The following is a 26405-nucleotide window of genomic DNA, read 5'->3' as shown; positions in this document are numbered from 1 at the left end:
TTGTGTGTGGGGGGGGGGGGGGGGGGGGAGGGGGGGGGGGGGGGGAGGGGTAAATAAATAAACTCTAAAAAGTGTAACCTGTTAGCGTCTTTGAAAATCGCATACATCGAGAAATAAGTACGTACCACTGGTCACAAAAAAATGTTTTCCGCTAATAACTATCCTCCCCACCCAAAAGTTGAGCAAGTGGGGGGGAGGGAAATTATAAATAAAATAAAAAGTAAGATTTACTAGGACCTTAATAATTCTTAATTCCCTGAACAGTTGAGTTTATGTTAAGAAAGCGGTGTGTGACCACAATTAAAACCAAAAAAAAAAAACAAACAAAAAAAACCGAGGACCAAGAACTCAGGCTTAGACTTGTTTTATTAACCCCCAGAGATAAGATACATTTCTAAACAGCCAACATTTCAGTCAGTGTTCCTCTCTCTCCGTTTTTACAAAAAAATGATAACAGCTCCAATGGATAAGCTGCAAAAAAAAAGTAAAAATTTTAAACAATTTTACCAAACAATTACAGGGAATAAAATATCATTATGCTCCCATATCAAGCAGACTGACACATGTCACTCAAACTGAAAAGTTGATGGCAGTGAAAGATTTTATGAAATGCTGCCAAGTTCACAAACTGTCTCCAGGTATGCCAAGTGGAGATGCAGAACTTCCGAGTAATTCATTAAAGTGAAAATTAGTCAGCTGGGTTGCGAGTACATGGTCTTAATTAAAACACTCCACATTTCATAGATCAGCACTCAAGGGGGTAGGTACAATATAACAACACTGTGTGTGCTTAGAGAAAGAAAAAAAGTAATTCAATTCAATCAAGGTTTAAGTCAGTAAATCTACTCACAAAACAATTAATGTAAACTCAATATAATGGATATTCTTCATAAGGTCAGCTCAGCATTACAATGTTTTTTCTTGATTTGGCCTAGTACTCCACAAATTTAGATATGTAATTAAAGCACATATTTAATACATTTTGGTTTCACCATGTAGAAATTACAGGGCCTATCAGGGCACCAAAAAAAAAAAGACTTCACAGGTGTTCCTGATTAGTATTGTGTTCAATTACTTCCTTATTGCAGGCATAAGAGTGTGTTCAGTATTCAATCTTGATTTTAGGCTTGCGATTGCTTTTGGAGTCTGTTACTGGTGTTTGTCAACATTTGGATCAGGGTTGTGCCAAGGCATGAAAGTCAAGGAAGTCATTATAAGGCTGAGAGAAAAAGAAAAAAAGTCAAGAGACATTGGCCAAACCTTAGGCTTACCAAAATCAACCGCTAGGAAAATAGTTAAGAATTAAAAAGAGCACTGATAAGCTCAGTAATCGCAAAGGGCCTGGCAGGCTAAGGAAGACCTCTACAGCTGATAACCGAAGAATGCTCACCCACAGTGAACACCCATCCAACAGATCAGAAACACTCTTCAGGAGGGCAGGCATGGATGTGTTAGTGCCTACTGCCCCCAGAAGACTCAGGAAAACTGCAGGAAATGTGACAAAGTACTAAAAATACTTTCATTTATAAAGCATTAATATGTCCCAAACATGCTGATGCCCTGAAATAGGGGGACCATTTATGAAAAGGGCTGTAATTTCTACAGGGTGAAATTACGTGAAGTGTATAAAATACTCTTAAATAAAAGCTGAGAATGTGCACCTTAATCACATGTCTATCGCTTCATTACAAATCTAAAATTATGGAGTACAGAGCCAAATAAATAATAATAATAATAATAATTTTGTCTGTATCTATAAGAAATATAATACCATGTCACCTAACTAATTTCTTAGTTTCATGTTATCTATTCAGATAACTTCTACTTGACAAGGTGGAAGTACTCTTTACAATCAAATAAACATAATGAATGAATATCAGAAATAACAAAAAAGGAGTTTATCCAGAACATCGTTTCGTCTCTCTCCTCATAGTCATTAAAATGATCACACAGATTGGTTTTTAAAGATGCACTTGACATCATCAGCGCTCGCTATGTTGGTTTTCCAGCCTGATGCATCCAGAGGGGCTTATTGCATATGCTACAGTACCCTAATGGAGACCCTGGATCTAACACAATAGCACGATACGATACGTTTCATCCAGCCGGGTACCCCGAGGCCTCCCAGGACGGCGACTCTAAGGAGCACGCGTCCGAGGGTGGCGCGGGACAGGAAGCAGGAAGTGATGTTTAGCTGGTCTGAAGTAGATAGAACGTGGCCACGGCCAGAAGAGCGCCACACACTGGCACCATGAGGAACTTCTTGTACTTCTGCCAGGCGCTCTCCTCAGCCTCCACCTCCGCGGTTCGGCGGCCTTTCTTACGACGGCCCTTCTGCCTCTTCTCAAAGGCCTCCAGCTCCGCCTGCACCGCAAACACACACACGCACACAAACAGAGACACACACACACACACACACAAACACAGGGACACACACACACACGCACACAAACAGAGACACACACACACACACACAAACACAGGGACACACACACACACGCACACAAACAGAAACACACACACACGCACACAAACACAGAGACACACACACACGCACAGAGACACACACACGCAAACACACACACGCACACACGCACAGAGACACACACACGCAAACACACACACGCACACAAACACAGACACACACACACGAACGCACATGCACACACACACACACACGCAAACACACACACGCACACAAACACAGAGACACACACACACACGAACGCACACGCACACAAACACAGAGACACACACACACACGCACACAGACACAGAGACACACACACACGCACAGAGACACACACACACGCACAGAGACACACACACACTTAACAGCTTCCATTGCCTGCTCTGTCCCTCCTGCCCTCCTCCTCCTGTACCCCTCTAGAAGGACCCGTCTGACCAACTCCACCTCCTCCACCACCTCCCACCGCCCACCTCCCTCCTCCTCCCTTCCCCTCCCTCACAGCGTGGAATGCTAGTTAATTTCATTTGATAAAAACGCAAAGTGAAGTGTTTGGGGAAGGGCACTGGCAGGGGAGCTGCTAAATTAGAAGGCGGGGAACTCGCGTGACAATGCCGATTGGTGGAGGTTTACACAACCCACCGAGTCACGAAAACTCAGCAAGGCTGAAGTTCAGCTTTTCCACTTTCATTTCAGATTTATTTCAAAAAATGAAATAAATGGAAATGAAATAATGGAGGCATTCCAATTGGTTAAAAAAACATTTTTAAAGTATACTTTAGTTTTCCGTTTCAGACATTAGTGATTATTATGCTGAAACGCTGCTTTTGAAGAACCGAATGGCAGTTTTACAGTTAGGGATGGCTTCACAGTGGTTAGAGTTGGGCACGTTACAGCATTCTGTAGCACTAGCCTCCAAACAGCTGGATGGCGCCTTTAGAGGGATTTCTGTGTCAGCGAAACGAGCAGAGGGATCAGTTCAGTCAGGGGAACCGCTTCAGAAAGCCCCAGCAGCTCCCTGCCACGCCGCTGCTTCCACAAACAGGCACGGGAAAGAAAACTGTGTATCCTTTTACCGATTCCCACCGAGGAAGGAGGGGAAAAAAAAACACACACATCTGGCATTCCCTGAAAGCACGGGTCACTCACAGCCACTGCTACCAATGCGGCCTGCTGGCCTGCCCACAGGGCCAAAGCAACAGGCCCAGTGCTACTTTTAAAACAAGTTTCAGTCGACAGAACCTGCGGTGGAATCTGGCGATGTGGACTTATTGGCTGGGATCGGCCGGGTATGAAAACTATGGTCAGCGCGACAGGCCAATATGACAACGCAACAGGACCCTGCCAGAGGGGTCAGGCGTTTGAGGCAACACTGATGTCGTAAATCATGGGAAAACGTCACGCGAAACTCAATAGATCTGCGGCCTCATGCACTTTGCTCTATAATAAAGCAAGCCGAAATATTTCGTTATACAAATAAAGACATCGGTACCCTCCAACGTCTTCCGTTAATGTGGAAACTTGGTTGCTGTGTACTTTTGTGCTATAATGATGAATACTGTAACACATTTATATACTTGCTTACTGTAAAAGTAGAGATGCTGAAATTATATATTTATATACATCATACAATAGACTCTATATATGTTTCCTTAGGTGATAATAATAAGGTTTTCTTACAAATCTACTGACAGTTTTGCCATGATTAATCTGAATTTCAAAAGGGAGAAATCTGTCTACTTAATCTGAACATAAACAGTCGGTCCGCAATTAGGGCTGTGGGTATGACAGATCCTGCATACCACAGGCTTAAAGCGGATTCAACACTCAAACACGACGGCAGCAACGCAAGCGCTTGCGTGCACCGAATTTTCCATGAGCATTTTCTTTCCACCGCTCAGTTAAAGTGGACAGTACTTTAAAAAAAAAAAAAAAAGGAAATAGCCTTCTCCGAGTTTGTTCTGTGTAACACTGAGGAGGGACAGGAGACTAAGATTTTAGCCACAGACGTGAAACTCACTTGCTGCTTCTTCCGCTCTTCCTCAAGCAAGGCCTTTTCTTCAGCTTCTTTTATCTGTCGAGAAAATATCGTTTAAATTGTGGAAACGTTAAGACGAGCAGCCTCTCGGCCTATCAGATCCTCTCGGCCTATCAGAGCCTCCGGGCCTGTCAGAGCCTCTCGGCCTATCAGAGCCTCCAGGCCTGTCAGAGCCTCTCGGCCTATCAGAGCCTCCAGGCCTGTCAGAGCCTCTCGGCCTATCAGAGCCTCCGGGCCTGTCAGAGCCTCTCGGCCTATCAGAGCCTCTCGGCCTGTCAGAGCCTCTCGGCCTATCAGAGCCTCTCGGCCTGTCAGAGCCTCTCGGCCTGTCAGAGCCTCTCGAAGCCCGTCGAGCTCGTTACCCTCACACGTCCGAGCCCACCGCCAGGCCGCGAACCCGTGAGCCACAGGAGAGCTCGCGCTTTTAACCCCAGCCAATCAGAGACCGGCATCAGTGACACGTGCACACGGAGGTGAACAGGTTTACCTCCAACGCCTTTTTCTGCAGCTCTCTGCACACCTCGTCGCACGCGACCGACGGCTGGTCCTGGCGCACCTTCGAGCACGGGTACTCCTACGGGAAACGCACAGGCGGAGAAACATCAGACTCTTACGCACACGGAGCGACCTTGGCCAGCCGCCCCGCAGGTACGTACAGAAGCCCTTATGCCTCAGGCGGGGATTTCCAGCATTTCCTGCGGGGGACTGAACTGATCTGGGGTCACTTAATCACATGGTGTTCACCTTATTATGTGATAAACCATTTACCAGAAAAAATAAACACAAAAAACAACAGTGCCACCAAATAAAAAGCGAAACATAACTGGATACCTTTTTAATACGCTTGCACGGGCATTTCAGCTTGACCTTCTGGTTGCAGGTCTCCACACAGTCACCTGGGTGACATATCTCCCGGCAACGGTGGCCACAGGTGAGCTGAAAGGTAAGAGAATAACATGCTAGGTGGAGACTTAACACCAAGACCCCCCACCCACACGTGTTTAATATAAAGGCCAGGCCAGCTTCTGTGGAGAGGACATGTGCAGAACACTGTTGCCAATATCCAATCAGCACTGGCTTTAGTGATACCACATGATACCACTGCTTACACTGGCATGACTGCCAACCTTGATTACAGAAGGGAGCAAATTAAAGGGCTCATTTCAAATGGTCCTGCACTGGAGAACCAAACCAATACTGAAAAACATGCACATCAGGTATGCTTTAGCAGCTGGATGCAGAGTAAAGTAATACAGACAACCAATCACATCACAGAAAAGAAAAAACAAAAGGGGAGGGGGGGGGATCTGCAGAAAATCTGGTGCCATGTGTTTGGAATCAGACGCAGGAGCTGATCTGAGTTACTGTGGCACAACAGCCCATTGTACTCACCAGAGAAAAATCACAACTCTACTTTCTCTGAAGCTGCTCACATCTTGCAGCCATGAGGGCAAACATGACTGGAGCCTTGTTTCCCGTAATATTCATTTCATCTGATCTTACATGTTGTGTGCGATACTTTTCAGGAACTATTAACCACCGCTAGCCTTAAAGACTTAAGTGAGCGTAATGGACCTAAATTATTGAGAATTCGGGGACAGGATTGTTTGTACTGTGTGTGTGTGTGTGCAAGTGCATGTGTGTGTTTGTGTGAGAGTGTGTTTGTGCGTGTGAGAGCATGTGTGTGTGTGAGAGAGTGAATGTGCGTGCATGTGTGTGTGTGTGTGTGTGTGGGCTCTTGATTAATCCAACACTACCCTGCTTCCTCTCTTCATGGACCCACATTTTTACCGTGTAATTTAAAAATATTTAGTTTCGACAAAGGAACACACTCCAGTCCAGAAATGTGGCAGTGGAATTAATGACCAGCATACAGTCAGATTACCTGGCACTATCAGCACACTGACACTGTAAGACGGGACAGTGTGTGAAATGAATGCGAGCCAGTTAGAACAGACAGATGAATGTACTGCATTTCCTTCACTTCGTTATACATTTGGCAATTTCACTCAAATTATACTGTGCACAGTGGAATACCTTCCAAGAATCTTCCAGGATAATAATATTTAGTGGGAACCTCGTCTACAGAAGGAAGTAACAGAAAGGGGTCTGATGGGGAGACAGCTGAACCTTCATTTTCCTTACACAGGTCGGGGAGGGGGGGGGGGGCACTGAAACATGTCCCGTGAGAACGGTGGGAACGTAAGCAAATATGTGCTGACTGGGGTCTGGAAACACGCATCATAAATAGACCAGCGCAACGAGTTCAGACCTCCCCCCCCTCACCCCTACAAACCTGCTTGGGACACTGGTTATTACAGGAGCCCAGGAGTCTCCTTGAGTCTTCATCAGTCGTGGTCAACTTCCTGAAGACAGAGAGGACAAACGAGGACAGCGTCAGGCGCAACGCAGTGCTCATGTTTTATTCAGGAGATGTTTCATCACACAGACACCGTTTGGGCTCAGCCAAACACCCACACCGCCGTCCCCACAGAAACACCTCCAGAGATCTGCATATTAACGCCGCCCGTGTGGGAAATACTGAGCTGCGCAAACAGGCCCCCGGGACGCGTTCGCACACACTGAGCGCTCTCTCACAAAACCCCAAAACCGGCAAAAGCAGCGGCAAGTCTAGCAGTGTGTGGTGCTGGGTCGTGTAGGACGCTGGGTTGTGTGCAGCGCTTGGTTGTGTAATGTGCAGGGTTGTGTGTAGGGTGCTAGGCAGTGTGTGGGGCTCTGGGTTGCATGGGGAGCTGGGTTGTGTGCGGCAGCTGGGTTGGGTGTGTGGCGCTGGGCTGTGTGTGGGCCGCTGGGTCATGCACAGGCTGTGCTGGGTTGTGTGCGGAGCTGGGCCATGTGTGGGGCGCTGGGTTGTGTGTGGCCCTGGGCCGTGCTGAGTTGTGTGTGGGCCGCTGGGTCATGCACAGGCTGTGCTGGGTTGTGTGTGGGTGGCGCTGGGTTGTGTGTGGCCCTGGGCCGTGCTGGGTTGTGTGTGGGCCGCTGGGTTGCGCGGATGGCGTTCAGACTCACAGGCACTCGATGAACAGGGTGGTGATTTTGCAGTGGCATTTGAGCCGGACCATCTGGGTGCAGGGCGGGCAGGCCGCAGGGTGGCAGGGCAGGGGGCACGGGTGCGGGCATCCCGAGGGGCGGGGGTGAACGCAGCCCTCCTCACACCGCGGGCACTCCTTCCCCGCCTGAGGAGGAGGAAGAGGAGGAGGAGGAGGAGGAGGAGGAGGAGAGAGAGAGCATGACCACCGGAAGACTGACACAGAGCGGTCACAGTGGAGACAGGAGGCCAGGCAGCTCCCAGAATGCACCGCAACAAACAACAACCAAGCGTATATATGCCCAGCATTTAAGCACTGAACACGTTTAACGGAAGCAATTTCATCCACGTTTACAAAACCAGGGTTCTGTTAGTTCTGACTGATGCACTGTTTTTTTTTTTGATGAGGCTCATGTTTTATTCTCACTGCTATCCTCCGTGCGGTCTGGGGAAAAGCTCCGCCCATCAAAATAGTGTCTCAAACCTGGCCAGCTAAGGGAAACTTTCGATTGTGCCTGACTGGAATATCGCCTGAGACCCAAAAGAGCGACTGGAGCATTCTGTTCCGCTCTGGAGGGGGAGCGGGGGGGTGTTCCTGATGGTTAAGGGGCGGGGGGGGGGGGGGGGTTGGGGTTCCTGATGATTGCGAGCCGGATGCGTGCGATTCCAGTTCCATGACGACCAGAGTTAATCTCGGCGCCCCAAATCCGGTCCTTCCGCTCGCCATCCTCCTGCCGATGTCCGGCGGTCCAATCACGGTCGAGACGCTTGCGATCTCGCCACCTAGCTGCCTCCGGTGGGGCCGGGGGGGGCGAGCTGTAATTTCAGAAGGTGTGGGGGCTCGGCCGGACTGCTCGGACAGAACCACGTGGTGGGTGTAATGACTTTCCCTCCTGGAACGCCATCTCACAGGAATATTCCACAGTGTCTTTTTCCACTCGATGGGTGGGGGGGGACACTGTCGTGCAATGAACTGCCAAAATAGCTCTACAGGTAACAACCACCAAACAGACTCCAGTCAGAACTGAGCATTGTGTTCATGTGTTCTCTCTGACTGGCTTGGTGACTGGTTAAGTGACAGAACATTATTCCATTTTCTCTTCATTGATGACTGAGTCGCAAGGCAACATTCGATGATTCTATACATATATACGTGTGTGTGTGTGTCTGTGTGTGCGTGTGTGAAAAATGTAACTCTCCAGTCATTACGTTACCTGGCTTGTAAAATTAAACCGGGAAACATCACCGTAAGTGCTGACAGTCCTTTTTTAAGCGCAACGTCGGAGGTGTTTTTCCAACAGGTCCCCTGGCAGGGTCACATTTTCTCATAATCAGAGAACGTCTCTGTAAGTACTGCCACCCACTCCTGAGCTCTGATACGGCAGAGCTAGCACCGCACAGGCGATACGGCACGGCTCCACGCGGCTCGGCTCGGACGTGTCGGGCGAAGGCGACGCCGCAGACGAGGCGGGGCCGCTGGATAAGACGGGGCCAGGCGCCGTTAAAACATGGCGTCCCCTCCTGACACGTTCTAAATCGGGAAGGCGAGGCCTGCGTTGGGTCTGGAGCTATTTGAGCGGAGTTATTTCCTCAGCAACCTCGTGTTTGTGTCAGAGAGACGGACCCGTCCCCCCCCCACCTCAGGAGACGACAGGGGGACGCAGGGGCGAACCCGTCGAGCCGCAGCGGACCCCGCCAGCGCTGAAAACTTCAGCACAACGAAGACGATCAGATCGGCGGGGAGGCCGCGGAAGCTAGCAATACGGTTTCTGAAACCAGACTGCGCACCGATTCAAAACGCACGACTTTTCAAAACCAATAAAACAGCCCCAAATGTGACGTGAACAGAACAGGGACTGGGAGCAAGCTATGAAACTGGAATAAACAAGCATATTGTTTCTTTTACATAAAGTGCATAATGTTCTTGGTTCTCCAGATTAAAGACAGGCGTCTGTAGAGGCACATTGTCTTAATTCCCCCTTTGTTAGAAGGGGATTGAAACTGAGGGAGGCCCATAGGGCTGACGCCATGGCGACGGCGGGGTTATTCGGGCGCGGGACGCTACCTGCTGCGGGTCGCCCGTCCCGTCGGGCGGGGTGACTCTGTGGCACTGCCGGCTGCAGGCGTGGTTCCCGCAGGCCAGGAGCCGCCCGCACGGCCTGCCGCAGGAGAAGGGCCCACGAGCGTGACACGGGACAGGGGACACCTGCAACAGAACCCTGAGCGTGAGGGGGGGGGGGACACCTGCAACAGAACCGTGAGCGTGAGGGGGGGGGGACACCTGCAACAGAACCGTGAGCGTGAGGGGGGGGGGGGGGACACCTGCAACAGAACCATGAGCGTGAGGGGGGGACACCTGCAACAGAACCGTGAGCGTGAGGGACACACACAGACACACCTGCAACAGAACCATGAGCGTGAGGGGGGGGGGGGGACACCTGCAACAGAACCATGAAAGTGAGCGGGGACACCTGCAACTCAAGGGCTGTGAGTGCACATGCACATGCACACGCACTCACACACAGACACTCACACACAGACACTCACACTCACACTCACACTCACACTCACACTCACACTCACACTCACACTCTCTCACACACACACACACACACACACACACACACACACACACACACACACACACACACAAACACACAAACACACACACACACACACACACACACACACACACACACACACACACACACACACAGACACAGACACAGACAAGGACACCCTGGCGCAGCACTGAAAGCACACACACACGCGGAGCTGTGCTGGTTTTGCTGTGTGTGGTTATGACTCCTTATGACAGTGGTTTTCACAGCCTGTGTAAACAGGTTGAGACAGAGGACGCTGCGCCTTCCCAGGCCACCAGAGAGAGAGAGGACATGGAAGGTGAGCGGGTCCACAGTGCTGGATCCTTCTACAACGTCCCTGGCAACTGCTTACCGACTTAAACCCAAAGGCCTTTAAAAGAGCAACGACAAAAAAGTTCATTTTTCCATGTCGGACGGCAGCTTTTACCGAAATTTGTTTTCTTTTTTTTACAGCGCTATCAACCTTCAGCAACAGGCAGCAGGGGCATTAGACCTTCCATTCCAGGGATGCTGCACTCTGGCCAATCGCGCGCTGCCATTGGGAACAGGGGCATGTGACAGGTTAAACAGTAGCAGTCAGGGGGCCTCCAGTGGCGCAGCCCATAGAGCGCTTTCCTCATGCTCGTTGCGAGCCGCGGTGTCTGCGGTTCGAGTCCGACCGCCGACCTTTGTCACACATCTCTCCCTCTCTCGCCTCCTAGCTCTTCCTGTCTCTCTGCACTATCCTGTCTAATAAAGCTGAAAAAAGCTCCCAGGAAAAAAAAAGTATCAGTCAGTCACATACTGTCCTTCCCACAAAAAAGGGCTGGTGACAGCCCTTCTGTGTCCGACTAATTAAGCCTTCAGTGAAGTAAAACAAGCCCCCATCGTTCTTTATTAACTTCTGAATGTTTGAACCTTGCACTGACCCCGCCCAGATGCTGAAATCTAGGACACTGCAGCTGTGGGAAAGTTTCTAGCTGACGCACATTAAGTGCGCGTACGTGCTGAAGAAGCACTAAGGGGTTTTCATGCCCAAAAGAAAACACCACTTCTAATTCAACCCTTCAGGTCGCCCTGACGAGAGAGCACTTAATGTTCTGCAGAGTCTTCATGCCGATCCTGTTTGCTCTGTCGTCTTGGATACCAAGATGGATTTGATGGAGTTTAATGGATAATTCTTATATATCCATAAAACTATAAAAATGGTTGGCTGGACCAGGCAGAAGAAACCAATCTGGGTCTACTCATGAGGGTAGAAACGTATCACATCAGGATAATGCTTTCTACAGTGCTGCATTCTAGCCCGTAACTACAAATCCTCAAATGCAGACTGTTATGCATAGCTGGCAACACATCACTGACAGACGGGTTCAAGTTCCAGGCCAATCTATTGCCACTTGTTTGACAGAACAGACAGTTAATCTGAGCTAAATGCCGTTAATCAAGAGGTGAGACCCAGGAACCCAGTTAAACCCTTTTCCACCTCCTGGATATGCAAGAGGCTAGATGTTCGATGGAAGTGACTCATCTTCAGTAGATTTCCTCCGATCTGCTCCAAGCGTGGGGATTAGGAGGACTGGAGGGCCAAACTGGAGGAGCACCGTGCCCAAGAATCCCCATTTTCTGCTTCCACTTTTACTGAGGTCCCATGTGCTTACAATTAAAATGCACGTATCAAAGCAAAAGATTCAAAACTGACCAAAACACAAGGCACTTCTGCAGCCCAACTCCGTCCCCTGGAGATGACATTTCAGATTCACGAACGCGATCGGAACAAAAAAAAAAAAAAAAAGCCGAATCTACTGTTATGCGGGCGGCTGCTCGTTGATGAAAAGCCTGAAAGGCGGGCGGTGACCTTTCTCTTATCGGAGGCACGCGCAGCAGACCTCGCTCGCTATCTCCGCCGCTGCATTGTGGCGCTGTCGGCGGGCCGTGGCGAGGGCGAGGGACGGCTCGCGGCCCCTCGGCGAACCGGCGGCGTGGGGATCTTATCGCCGCGCTCCCCTTTGACTCCTCATCACCACGCGCTGCCGCTGCCGCCACTGCACTTCAGCCCGGACGCCTTCCCCAGCGCCGCACGAGGCTCAGCACAGCCAGGCCTCACACCTCCATGGGGGGGTGGGGGGGGCGGGGGGGGCTACGCAGTGTCCCCACCTCCATTTTAGGGTTTATCAATCAACATCACTGCATGTTCAGCACGGGCTATCAAAAGAGCGAAGCCAATGTCAGCTACGGCAGCATTAGTTTGGCCAAAAACAAACTCGGACCTCAAACACTTCCACTGTCTTCGGAAACTTTTCCCAAGAAAATGGGCAATTTGTAGTTGAAAGCCTTCAATAAACAGCATGGGGGTAACAGCATTCCGAAGGTTCAACTTGATGAGACTCTCCTGCCAACTAGCCTTACAGTACGCCCCTCTGAAAACAAGTTACGTGTACGAAACGCGTACGATTAGACTTACTAGGTAAAAAAAGGAGAAGGAAAACAGCCTTCTGAACATTAATACATGGAATGTTTACAGCAAAAGCTGGAACATGTTAAAAACCTCAGCACAGGGAAAAAAGAAGGAGAAAAAAAACAGACATTAAACATGTACATTTACGCTACGACAGCCAGGTTTAATTACAGATATCCGGAGGAGAAAAAGACGAGAGAAGAGCACAGTTTATTGAATTATCTTTAAACAGTTTGGCAGACAGACTACTTTTACAGCTTCAGCTAGCGAGCGAGTGAGTGAGTGAGAGAGAGGGAGGGAGAGAAAGCGATGGACATTCCAGAGGGATAAGGCAAACCTGGCCGTCCGCTGAGCGCATGCTACATCGTGCTAACGGTACGCCACACGGCCAGGCGTTACAGAGCCTGCTTATGATGACATCTGCAGAGCGCAAGGCAATCGCTGCTTTTGTCTTGTAGTTCAAAGACTTGCTTTTTCTTTCTAAGTCATCTAAAAAGACACTAAGCGCGTATTAAAGCCTGCACGTGAAAAAGTACGCTCACAAAAACTATGTGAACGATTCTCCAACGTCAGCGGCTGAATCTGACGGACTGTGAATGTTTGACATTTACAGAGATCTTTGCATGGTTCCACGCGTCAGCGACTTCCCTCAAAGCTGCACCTAAAGAAGCTGTGTTTACATTAGACCCGCAGTGCAGCCCCGCGTGCGGACCGGGTCTGAAGGAGGCCCTGTTAAACGGTCCCTGTGCTGCCCTGTGCTGCCCTGTGCTGCCCTGTGGTTGGGATTGTTTTGACAGTGCTGACTGGATGGCTCTCGCACACGCACGCACGCACGCACACACACACTCTCTCTCTCTCTCTCACACACACACACTCTCTCTCTCTCTCTCGCACACACGCACGTACACACACATACTCTCTCTCTCTCTCTCACGCGCACACACTCTCGCAAACACACAGGCACGCACGCACACACGTGCACACATACACACACTAACTCTCTCACACACACACACACACACACACACACACACACACACACACACACACACACACACACACACACACACCACACACACACACACACACACACACACACACACACACACACACACACACACACACACACACACACACACACACACACACACACACACACACACACACACACACACACACACACACGTCCTCGGACTCACCTCGTGTTTCCCAAGACAGGCCCTGTGGAGAGAAAACACAAAGGCTGCTTTAGCTCACGGCAGGGGGCATTTCTGCACAGCCCACACAAGGAGCGCACACACACGCGCACACACACACACAGATACACACAGATACACACACACAGAAGCGCAAACATGAACGCCCGCACACACACAAACGCACATGCGCACACACGCGCATGTACACGTGCACGCGCGCACACACACAAAAAAAAAATAAAACAAAACGGAAGACTCTACTGATGAGTAAGACAGCGATGCATATGACAGCCCACACAGTGAGAGGAATCACACTGAGGTCCTGGCAACACCTTAACATAAACGCCTAATCAAAACAGCCATTGTGCTCTCTGTATAAAAAGCTGGAGTGGTCTTTATTTGTGTTATTCGTGACTTCACAAGTGAGACGTGGGATGCCGTGTTTTGATTCGCCTTTCTCCTCTCCAGTAAAACGGCGCTTTCTCTCCCCCCCCCCTCCCCCCCCCCCCCCCCCGAGGGCGTAGCGGTCAGAACCGAAGCCAGGACTCCATCTGCTCTACGCCGCCCCCGCCAGAAATGTCACCTCTCCTGCGGTGACTTTTTAAGGTGGCGCTTATCGCACGACGGTAATGAGAGCCCCCGGTAATCTCGCTTCTCGCGCTGAGAAACACCGCCAACGTGCACCAGGACAGAGTCGAGAGCGCTGCACCGAATCCTCACAGCTTGGGCAAGGTAGAGGGACAGGACAGCAGCTCGTCTCTTCTAAAATGTCTCCTGAATTTCCCTCCCTGCAGTCAGGCCCAAAATACTGCTTCTCACCCAAAAGGACCTGAACTGGGAACTGAGATGACAAAGCTGTTTTTGCAGCAGATAATGTTCTTTCCACTGCCATGCACAGCTGTAAAATTAAACACCTGCACCTCAGTAGTTCCAGTAGTAGTTGTGGCGTGTGGTGAACACATTTGAATTCCATATTTGCACGTTAATGTAATGGCAGTATTAATGTGTTCGCTCTACAGGCTGCAGGCCTAGAAAGCAAGGGACGTGCTAACGGCTAACGCAGAGGCTGCCCTGTGAAAGGGGATACAGGTGAGCTGGGGGGGGGGTCACTCACGTGGGTATGGGCACCAGGCAGGGGGGGCAGGGAAGGGCTTTGCAGACGAAGGCCGGCTCTGACGGCTGCTCCCACGGACCCGCGAGCTGGGCCTAAAACAGAGGCAGCGTGAGCTCACTGTACACTATGACATCACCAGCATGAGCTCACTCTATACCGTATGACATCACCAGCCAACCAGAGGTCACTCTACACCGCATGACATCACTATGGCTAGAGACACATCAACACTGCCCGTGCTGACGGTAAAGCAGAGCTCTAGCAACTCAATTCCATTTGTTCAGCGCTTTTCACTGTGGAAGCCAAAAGACCAAAAGAACATGATGTTTCCGAATGACAGTGTGGAAGATTATGAGAAGAGGTGATTTGTACACACGACAATAATGTTTAACCAACACATTCCGTAATCATGTGACTGATGCAAAAACAAAAACATCTGAACTAAAGAGTTGAAAATACAGGAAAATTGTGCTGACGATTGTTTTGAAGAAACTGGACTATGTACCCTGTTTTTAAACTTGTTTTTTACCCATTTGACCAGTTTGCATGAAGCTGCGCATTTGACTGCATACTAAAAGGTATTTTTTCCTGCTTGGCAGAGTGCCAGCTGATCTCCTTCGGGGATTGTACCTCTCTATGCTGCACAAATAAACATTGTGGATTTAGAAACTACCCTAAACTCAGTGTTCATTCAGCAGGACATTACAAAGGGCTTTGGCACAAAGCAGCTCTAAAGATCAGGGACTGAAGCCCCCCTAGAACAGCCCTGGGCTGACAGGGGGCAGGGGAAATCTCCCAGGCTGGTAACAGGAAGAAACCCAGAGCAGAACCTGACTCAGAGAGGGGGGGGGGGGGGGGCAACTGCTGCTGGCTGGTACCGGTTAATTGGGAAAAGGCTGGTTACATAATAAATGTATAATAAAGAGGAAAATGACACATGAAAGTCAAACAAAGGCCGAGCAGAGTGCAGAGTCAGCACACGCTCAGTGAAAACAGGCGCACCTCGCCTTCAACTCCGACCACTTCAGGTACTCAAGTTCTATTGGCTGAGAGAAGTTAAGAGTCACACTCGTTCGCGGTTAACCCAACAGGAACGCGGCCAGCGGCCCTCAGGACAGGCGGGTAGCGTGCGCGGTCCGTGCGTGTGACACTGCGACCCCGCCCCTCCCCCTTACCCTGTCGGCCGTCTTCACCATGACCTCGTCGTGGCAGGGGGCGGGGCAGGCGTGCCCGCAGGCGCCCAGGGCGCGCCGGCAGGGCAGGCGGCAGGGCGGGCAGGCCCCGGGGTGGCAGCGGTGCCCCTCGCGGACGGGGTGGTGACACGTGGGCGGCGTCCTGTGCGGGAACGAGAGGCAGAGAGGCGTTCTGAGGACACGGTGGTCACCGCGGCGACCGGGACGCCAGCATCCCCCCCCCCCCACAGCAGCACAAGCGCCCCCCCGCCCTGCCCACCCCCCCCCGGCCCGCCCCAGCAGCACGGGCACTCCCCCGCCCCGCCCCCCCCGGCCCGCCCCAGCAGCACGGGCACTCCCCCGCCCGCCGCCGCGCCTCGCGTGATGAACGATGAACCCGTAAAGATGGGGCGATAAATCACACCGTCACTCGGGACATTTTAAGGGCGGCCTGTCTCCCCCACAGCGCTGCCCTTGGGACGCGCGCCGGCCCACAATGCCTCTAATTATCCGCCGGATCCGCGGCCGAGGGCACGGCAACCTTCAGGAACCACAGCTCCTCTTCCTCACTAAGCCAGCAGCCCTGGATTCCCTAAAAATCGATGCACAGTGAATTTCTCTCTCATTGTCTTGTTTTGCTTAAAAACCGTATTATTCTTATTCGGGCTATACAAGGTCGGGGCGGTACGGGGGTGTGGCGGTACGGGGGTGGGGCGGTACGGGGGTGGGGCGGTACGGGGGTCAGGTGGTATGTGGGTGGGGCGATACAGGGGTGTGGAGGTACGGGGGTGGGGGGATACGAGTTTGGGGCGATACAGGGGTGTGGCGGTAGGGGGGTCAGGTGGTATGTGGGTGGGGCGATACGGGTTTGGGGCGGTACGGGGGTGGGGCGGTACGGGGGTCAGGTGGTATGTGGGTGGGGCGATACAGGGGTGTGGAGGTACGGGGGTGGGGGGATACGGGTTTGGGGCGATACAGGGGTGTGGCGGTACGGGGGTCAGGTGGTGTGTGGGTGGGACCCACGCCAGGCCGGAGCCTCACCTGCACAGCTCCTTGCAGCGGGGGGGCTTGGTGCTCCTCTCTCGCCCGCACGGCACCATCAAGGCCGTGGAGCCGCACTGGCACTTCACCTCCACCGTCTCCGGGCACGGGTAGCAGCTGCCTGTCAAAGCAAACCAATCAGCATCTGAGGAGTGAGGTTACAAAGGCCTGATTGGAATGCTCTCAACTGAATATTCCAATGATGATGTCACAATCACTGCTGGGAACTGAGAGCAGGGGAGTTCTAGAACACTGACTCAGAATTATGAAAAAAATCTTACAAGAAAATCTATTCCTCAAAGGGTTAATAAACCTGTCAATCAAAGCTCATTCCAGGTTCACTCGACCATATGAACCCAAAGTAACCCAAAGTGACCCAAACACAATGCGAATATACAAAGTTGGCTGTAGGGTCACCTATCACACCATCAGAAATAACCCTCGAAACTGAGCTAGTTATTCAAGTGTGTATCCATTTTCCCCTTTAAATGTATTCATTTTTATTTCATTGAAATGTTCACGACAAAGGTGATTTCACCAATATCCCTACAATCAATAACCCTTTAAATATTGCCACCAAATTCAGAGAAACATAATGTGGAAGATTATAACCCAGGAAACATCAATGTTAATATCAAATATTAATGTACAAGTGGCATTTTGTTAGCTGGGAACAAAACATTTCTTTAACAGTTTGCCCTTTCACACATCTACAGACCTGACAGAGAAGAGAATGGGTTAGCCCCGTGGTCCACCATCCTAACAATTAACAATCCTTTTCATTTTGCCAGAGAAGCCATCTAGTTCAGGCAAGCACAGCAAAAGGTCAATAAATTAAATATCACATGAAATATAAATGAGCCAGTCCTATTCATACTTTTCCCTTTATCTGCAAACTGAATATTCATCGCGACTCTGGGAAGCAATCCATTATTTACGGTTTTTGTCCGAGAAGCAACAGCAAACCAAAACACCGAAGATAGGAATCGCCGTTGTCTAGACGGGTCTCAACGTCCGACCCCCGGACTTCTATCTTCTCAAAGAAAGGATCCAGAACAATCAAGACATGTGATGCCTATCTTGAAAAATCAGAGAACCTTTATTCTTATACTTTAATACAGGGCCGTCCATGTCTTCATGTTAACCAGCACGAGAGTGGAACACTAGCCTCACTTCCGCGCTGAAACCCTGGCCCAAATCCCGCGCAATCCGCCGCTAACTGTGCCAGATTAGCGCTCTCTGCCAGCTGGCCCGCTCGGGGCGGGACGGGGGACTTCCGCCGGCCTTCAGCGGGACCGGCCAACGAGGACAGAGGTTGGCGTCCCGGGGCGACGGAGCCGAAGCTCTGCGGGGCGTGGCCGTCTCTTGACCTATCGGCTTCCGGCGCTTTCTGGGCCGCCGTTCAAACCAGCAGGTGGGGGCCGGTCGGGACGGGGACGGGCCCAGAGCCAAACCCCCCCAAAAAACCCCCAAAAAAACCAGTCCCTGAAGTGTGACAATGCACACTGCAGGAAGCATGTCTGATGCAGCCGCCTGGTGACAGACAGAAGTGCATGCCCAACACACCCGCCATCTTACCCTGGTGACAGACAGACGGGCACACCCGCCATCTTACCCTGGTGACAGACAGACGGGCACACCCGCCATCTTACCCTGGTGACAGACAGACGGGCACACCCGCCATCTTACCCTGGTGACAGACAGACGGGCACACCCGCCATCTTACCCTGGTGACAGACAGACGGGCACACCCGCCATCTTACCCTGGTGACAGACAGACGGGCACTTGTGGTTCCTGCAGCCCAGGGTTCGTCCGCAGTTGAGGTCACATGGGGGGCAGTTCCCGGGGCAGCACTGCAGAACACAAACACAGTGAGTGCACTCACACCCACACGCCCCTGCTCAATCACTTCCCAGGTTCAGGCGGCACTGTAAATCAGAGAAGCTGCATTTAATTAGCCGGAAAAGCCTACAGACACAAGGCCTGAGAGAACAGTCTCTATGTCAACAGACAAGCCTGTTTAATAATAATAATAATAATAACTGTACACACAGGCAGATGATCAGGGGTTGACATAAGTGGTGTGTAAATACACATGCACAGCAAAAAGATTAGAATGTGCTGCAATTTCACGTCATAACGAAAAGCCCACCAAAAATAGCCACATAATCCATGTATATATCCAGATATTTACTGAAGCAGTTCAGTCAACAGGACGCCAGCAAACACCCTGTTTACTGTGTGTGGCACAGACCCAGCATCTGAAGGCTGCAGACGCAGTGCCCCAACTGGGAATCAAACCTGCAACCCCTGAGCTGCTGAGCTGATTTCCTCTGCACTGCCACCCCTCAGTGCCGGGCGCTTCCCAGAGAAGGGCGCAGTCATGCCACACTGCCAGCCCTCAGTGCCGGGCGCTTCCCAGAGACGGGCACAGTCATGCCACACTGCCACGGCGTCCCGCTCACTCACCTTCCTCTTGCACTGGTGGCGCTGGCAGCCGCGGGTCTTGGCGCACTTGGACTCGCAGAGGTACTCCCTGTGGCACGGCATGCGCCTGGTGTACCTCCCGCAGCGGCACTGCTTCTCCACCTCCTGCGCGGGGAAAACGTGCACATTTACTGCATTAAGCACATCAACCGCATTTACTGCATCAACCGCATAAACTACATTAACCACATTAACAGCATAAACTGCATTAGACGCATAAACTACATTAACCACATTAACGGCATGAACTACATTAGACGCATTAACTACATTAACAACGACAAAAACCTGACTCCAGAGGAAGACATGCAATGCATCATCAGCATCATTGCATGAGAGGTACTCCTGTAAAGTGCCGTACAAGAGGAAGGGGCCTCAAAATAACGCAGCCGAGCAGAACCGCAAACACAAACTTTCACAAACAACACCAGAGAAAACTGTCCAGTGTTTTACACTCAGGTGTTTGACGGCTGTATACAAACAGATGATATTAACAGCTCAGTTTTTGAAGGTTCGAGGAGCAAACAGCCATTCCATTGTAAGCTCTAAGAAACTCTTTACAGTATGCTCTCAGTACTTTTCAAACATTTCCACATACAATGAAGACCGAGGCCAAATGGGTACTCAGGTTGTTTACAGGTTTATTACAATTTAACAACAGTTTGAGATCTGAGAACAGCATCCCTGTAATTAAATATACAATGAAACACACAGTCCTGAGGCAGGCATCTTGATGGTGGCGATTATTTGACCGTAACTTAGCCTCTCCAGCTCTAGGGGTTTTTATGACCCTATTAAACGCACTCTAAGTCCAGCTGGCTGAAAGCATCCATCCAATGAGTAACTTGTAAAATATAAGTCTTAAGAAAAAAAAAGGCTGGTGTAAAAAGCAGGCGCTCAGGGATATTGCACCGCCTAGTGGTTTGAGATAAAAGTGCGCTGTATAACTGCTGCGAAGCAGAGATGCATGCTCCATGGGGAGGAACGAGGGGGAGGAAAAAGGTATAAAATAAATCACTACCCTCAAATAATGAGGGTGAATGAACAACCAGAGGGTCACTGTTCACCTTAAGAGCAGATTGTTAATGAACAAAATGTTTTTTAACGCGGTTTCCAAACTTTTTCAGCCTGTGGACCCGCAAGGCTGAGTCTCAAAGTCTCAGGGACCGCCACACATCGCCAGGGCAACAACACCGTGCGTTCCATTATGACTGACTGCAAGTGCTGGGGACCGGCGGCCATGATGCTATTAGGGACCGGCGGCCATGATGTTATTAGGGACTGGCGCCGGTGCACAGACCAGCGTTTGGGTCCCACGGCTCTAACAGAAATCCGTCGATCAGAAAGTTTTTTTTTTTTTTTTAACTCTCACCTGTCTGCAGGTCTCGCACGCCCCCCGGTGGCAGCGCATGGAACAGGTGTGGAGCCCGCAGTCCAGGTCTCTGTCGCAGGTGTCGCCGCACGTCGGCACTTCCTCCGTGCAGGGCAGCGAGCACTCTAAACGCAGCGGGGTCACAGACAGGATCAGGGTCACAAGCAGGGGTCACAGGCAAGGTCACACGCAGGGTCACACTCAAGGTCACACGCCTGCCCTCACTGTTACTCTCATTTCTTAAACACCAGACTCTCCTGATACGACTCACTCCGAGAAAGAGCGCCATCCTCATTCAATCATGACACATGAAGGAAACAGCTGATATTTACACCACACCTTTTGGGTCATGGGACAGACTTTTAAAATGGTGTCTTTCAAAAAAGCACTTGAAATGAAGGCCGTTGAAAACTGAATAACAAGGTACAAGAGTTTAATGATATCATGCCTGCAGCGTAAGAGTGAAGGAAATAGTGAAATAGCAAAATAAAGGCATTTCAGAGGGAGGAAAATGTCCCAGAATGCTTAGCACTTACTGTATTTCCCACAGGGGCAGGCCCGGTTTCCGGAGCGAGGACACTCCCCACAGCGTCCGGAGTGGCACACCTGCTCACAGGTGTGGTTTCCACACGCTAGGGGTCTCCCACACACCTGGAGAGAAACGGGGGGGGGGGGGGGGGCAGGTGAGCTTTTCCTCAAACGGCAGCAGTTTTGGAGAAGAGAAAACTAAAAATACCACTACTGCTGCGATATAACTGGCATATGATACCCCTCCCCCACCGAAAAATGCTTTTCTTAAACCCAAAAGACCCGTTCCAGGTTCACCTAAAGGGTCCAAACCATGCAGCCTGATCAGGGTCCTGAATGTGTACTAATACCAAAACAAAACAGCTATGCGATACGCACACATAGTCAGCGTTTGTGTGCTGCTGTTTGTTTCAGGTAATTATTCTGTCATTTTAATCTGTCGGAAACCTGGTGAGGCCACTAAATTAACAGAGAGACTGTCAACAGTTCAGCAAACATGGTGGAGATGCGAAGAGAGAAGGAGAGGTTGGCACGGGGGGGGGGGGGGGGGGGGGGTGTTGGTGGGGGTGTGTGTTACCTGTTGGCAGTGCCAGACAGGACTGGCACACAGTCTCTCAGACACCTCCCCGCCACAGACACAGCGCTGAATACTGATCCTGGGGCACGGATCACAGTCACCTGAGGACAGGGGGAGGGGGGGGGGGGGGCAAAGGGAGGGAGGAGGAGAGGAAGAGAGAGAGGGAGAGACCAGGGGGAGGGGGAGGGGGAGGAGAGAGGGAGGGACGGAGGAAGAGAGGGAGAGAGAGACACAGGGAGAAAGTGAGAGAGAGAGATAAATAGCTTGTTAAATAGCACACCCGAGACTGCATCCCCATCAGGTGAAATACAGAAAGGCAATTATTAAATATCAAAGTGTTCTGTTCCAGCCTGAATCCTATCAGACTGACTAAGCAGTCCATTCTGTTGTTATTTTTAAGTATACTCTGAGACATGCATGTCAGGGACAATTACAGTAATGCACAGAAAATGCCTAGTGTAAATGGAACTTATCTTACACTCCCACAGAAGTCCCTGTGTGCAACTGGAACACACAGTGCTGCATCTAACATGTTAACCAGGAGAGTCTGCTGCTCGGACACACATTGCAGGCGAGTTCATTGCTCTCTCTGATATGAGTACCAGGACAGGTTCACATTCTGACACGTGTAACAGTACAGTTCAGTATTCTGACTCCACCGTGTGCCACGTGGCCCAGCTCACCTGCATGGCAGGAGTCCTGGCAAGGGTGCTGCCCGCAGGGGAGCACTCTGCCACAGCGCTGCTGGCACGACCAGGCCTTGGCACTGCATCGCCGTGGCACCGGCGTGGCCTTCCTACACAGACACGTGACGGACACCATCTTAGGGCAGGGCGGGCAAGGGCCTAACGCACAGGGGAGAGAGAGAGAGAGAGAGATACACTTGATGCAGGTACAGGCCTACGGGCCGGCTGGTCCATCCGTGGGGCCGAGAGCTCCACTCGAGAGCCGACTCATAAGCACAGGATCACAAATAAACATCTACATAAACCCTGCCATTTAATCCAGGGTAAATCCAGCAATACAACATTCCTGAATCTGAGCGGTCAAACTGCATAAGCACATAGCATGATCCAACACCCAGGTTTCTAATGCACATGATCTGAAGTTTTTCCCCACCCACACACACACATGCATGCCAATCATTGATGGTTACCTGGGTGACAGAGCAGCAGGCACCTGTGGCCGCAGGCCGGCTTGTACTCCCGGTCGCACACCTGGCCGCAGGAGTGAGGCAGCAGCCAGGGGTCGAAGGGCGGGTCCTGCACCTTCTCGCAGTAGCAGTAGTAGCGCCTGGGCGTCTGCTGAGGCTTGTACTCACAGCGGCACTTTGGGCTGGCCACAGGGAGGGGAACAAAGGGTTAAACACAGCTGGTCTTCAGTAACGCAGCGTGCGCCATTTTACATGTTCGTCTGCGAGGAGACCGGGGCGGGGGGGGGGGGGGGGGGGGGGTCTCACCATGGCCACGGGTGCTCCTTCGTCCCGAAGTCTTCGTCCGTTACCGAGGAAACGAGGAATACGCTGTCCTTGGCCCACTTCTGAATGCAGGAGATGTGGAAGATGCAGTAGCATCCCGAGCAGCTCCACACCTACGGTAGTGAAGACATCACGTGATTACCGGAAAAAAAAAAAACCAACAGCAGAATCACACCTCTATCAAATAAAACACATCAGATGTGCTGAACATCTGGGGGTTCCGGTTCCTTCCGTGCATAAAGCCTGGTGTAAACACTTTTAGCGGTTTGGATGCTGTACCGCCTGATTCCTCTTCACTGAGGCGATGCAGATGAGACAGGTGATGGCGCCGGACTGAAAGGCCTCGTTCAGGTACTGCCGGGTGCGCTCCAAGTCCGTCGCGTCTCCGCCTGAGAACGAACCACACGCAAAATACAGCCCACTGACAGCAACTTCACGGTCGGCGAAAACAACAGCTCGTTCGCTCACTGGAGCCCCAGAAACGTGAGCCCAGCCGCACCTGTCTGATGGGTGTAGGAGGTGAACGTGGAGGCTACAATCTTCACGCGCTTTCCATTCTGCTCTTCGTCCCCCTCTTCGTCGTCTTCATCCGAGGAAGAGAACTGGCTGTCGGCAAGCCTCTGGGCCTTCGCCTGATTGGCCTTCCGGATCTCCTCGAACTTGGACTGATTGGACAGCTCTGTCGGATAAATAAGATTGGCGCATGAGATTGGCAGTCATCAGAACATTCTAGAGACTTTTCTGAAGTGAAATAAGACCAGAATCCTTGACCTCTCTTTGGCGGGGGTTCTGGTCCTCTTGATGAGGTCACTCCTCTCCCAATCTGTGGGCAGGGACCACTGTCCAATCTGACGGGCTGCTGGGCACCCCTCTCTCTCTGGGACCTGTTGGCATCAGTGTCCGGTTGGGTTTGGCCCCTACCCCGAACCCGGCCCCTCCCTTTGCCTTGCTGACGCCAGGCTGGCTCCATAACTGCGCCTGCAAATATCAGAGAAAAGCATGAACACGATTAGTGTTCATCAGCGTCCCCTCCTACGTGTTGGTTAGAAAGAGTCTACTGATGTACTGTACGGTCACGTTTTAACATTTTTAAGTAGATTTAGTTACTCTCACATGACAGAAGCATACTATATGAAGAGGAGTGCGTTTCACCTTCAAATGTCAAGCTAATATAGACAGTGCCTTTCCAACTTCTGCAAAAACACTAGTGCTGTAACCCAATGCCACTGCAGGAATGTGTCTCCCTCGATTTGAAAAATAATTTGCTACCTCTTGATTAGCTAGCTAATACGTGCAAAATCTAACTGCATACTGCGTCGGGAAAGATTGTACTAAAATGTAAAAAAATCTAATTAATACACAAATTACCCTGGGGTTATTGGGGGATCAATACCTATTACTATTTGGTCTTGACTGTCAGCCAAGACAAGGTTTACTTTCTCGTCAACCCCAAACTCACAAATTAGAAGTTATAGCAGACCAACTGGTTAACCATACAGTTGTGGTGGCTAGCAAACGTCAATATTGCTAAACGTTAATTTAGTGCAAGCTATCTCAGAACACACGCTGTAGCTAAAAAAACTGTGCGATTAATAGGCCAATTTGTGTAGCTAGTTAGTAACGGCAGCCCGTTTGCTAGCAAAACATTACTGCATGAAATAACGTTAATTTAATATCTCATCGAGCACTAGTCTCTATACTTTGTTCAGCTAGCTAGCTAGTCTAGCTAGTATACTTTATTTTAGCCTGCTTCAACAGCTGACCGGTTGTGATTTACTGTAGCTGACATTACAGTAGTAGCTACTGTCAACTGACGAGATAACTACCTGGAAGCTAATAAATTAAGTAAGTAGCCAAGCAAGCAATACAGTAAGCCAACCTGCCTATTAACTAACGTTAGCCTGCTAACTGGACTAACATTTGGACTGCAAGCTAACGTTAGCTAGCTAGCAAACGCTAGGTTATTAATACAAGCTCGTCTGCAAGCATAGCAGATGATGGCCAAATTAACAGTGTTCAAACTTAGCCAATATCATATATCGTGACTTGTCGAAATTGTCACTTCGTCCTGGAGGATGGCATCATTCAATATTACCGCAAATTATTTACAAATTCAAATTCCCATTCAAGAAAATACCTACCAGACTTTTTTACTATACACTCATCGGGGAACCTTCTTTTGCCATGCGCAGACTTCAAATGCGGAAAATGAATCCTGGGATTAGAAGTCCTTACAGCAAGTCCTGTACTGTGAAAATCATATACTGAAAACTACAACCCCCGATGTACACAGGTCCACACACCTGCAACGTGTCAGACTCTGGAACGTTTCTGCAAAGAACGCTTCGTAACCAGCTAATGCTCAAATCAAATGTGTCTCCGTAGCTAGTATGTTATGGGGGTGCTATTGACTCTTAAATAAATACATTGTATGGAACTTCCATAAATAAATTTAGATTCAGAAATATATTGGGTCACAAATAAATATAATTTCTTCGTAAATAAATGTAACTTGTTCACAAATAAATGCAGCTGGTTCACAAATAAATGTGTCTGGTTCATCAAAATGTTTTTGCACTCTCAAACGACCCCTACCGATCCCTACCGATAAATGACTCAGTGAGCATTTTGGTTTTATGTGGATTAATTGAGGAATTATGTAATCAATGAACTGTTTTTCTTTTCTTCACAAAGTTTGTTGTGGCTTATTCATTATGCATGCCCATTTGTCTTGCTTATAAATGTCTGCCAATGAAACATACAAAGAATATTAATGGATTAACTTTAGGCGTGAAAACAATCAAATGGTGTGCCGTGACTGCTGTATAAGCCATTGCCACCTT

General features: G+C 50.2%; 1 protein-coding gene across 1 annotated transcript; it reads right to left on the bottom strand.

Annotated features, from left to right (window-relative positions):
* Positions 1-348: 348 nt before the first annotated feature.
* Positions 349-25740, bottom strand: nfxl1 (nuclear transcription factor, X-box binding-like 1). The gene is made up of 23 exons (XM_035427413.1): positions 25704-25740; positions 24334-24540; positions 24062-24241; positions 23842-23951; positions 23545-23675; positions 23242-23420; positions 22769-22930; positions 22086-22186; positions 21517-21631; positions 20981-21105; positions 19591-19713; positions 18884-18974; positions 17121-17241; positions 16083-16242; positions 14908-14999; positions 13794-13815; positions 9620-9760; positions 7536-7702; positions 6802-6871; positions 5337-5441; positions 4993-5079; positions 4488-4541; positions 349-2364 (listed from the first exon to the last, which is right to left on the bottom strand). The coding sequence occupies exons 2-23, from the start codon at positions 24530-24532 to the stop codon at positions 2191-2193; spliced, it is 2709 nt and encodes a 902-aa protein (XP_035283304.1). The 5' UTR covers positions 24533-24540; positions 25704-25740; the 3' UTR covers positions 349-2190.
* Between the last annotated feature and the right edge of the window lie 665 nt (positions 25741-26405).

Source organism: Anguilla anguilla, chromosome 7, assembly GCF_013347855.1.
Source record: "Anguilla anguilla isolate fAngAng1 chromosome 7, fAngAng1.pri, whole genome shotgun sequence".
In the NCBI taxonomy this organism is placed as follows: Eukaryota; Metazoa; Chordata; class Actinopteri; order Anguilliformes; family Anguillidae; genus Anguilla; species Anguilla anguilla.
Note: the sequence above shows the minus strand (reverse complement) of the source record. Positions and strands in the feature narration are given on the sequence as shown.

Bases quoted from the DNA above. Each gene is read 5' to 3' on its own strand.
- nfxl1 (XM_035427413.1), bottom strand. From the start codon at position 24,532: ATGGAGCCAGCCTGGCGTCAGCAAGGCAAAGGGAGGGGCCGGGTTCGG. The intron at 23,952-24,061 runs GTGCGGCTGGGC...GTTCGTTCTCAG, and splicing joins CTCCTACACCCATCAGACAG to GCGGAGACGCGACGGACTTG. The intron at 23,676-23,841 runs GTACAGCATCCA...TCACTACCGTAG, and splicing joins CAGTGAAGAGGAATCAGGCG to GTGTGGAGCTGCTCGGGATG.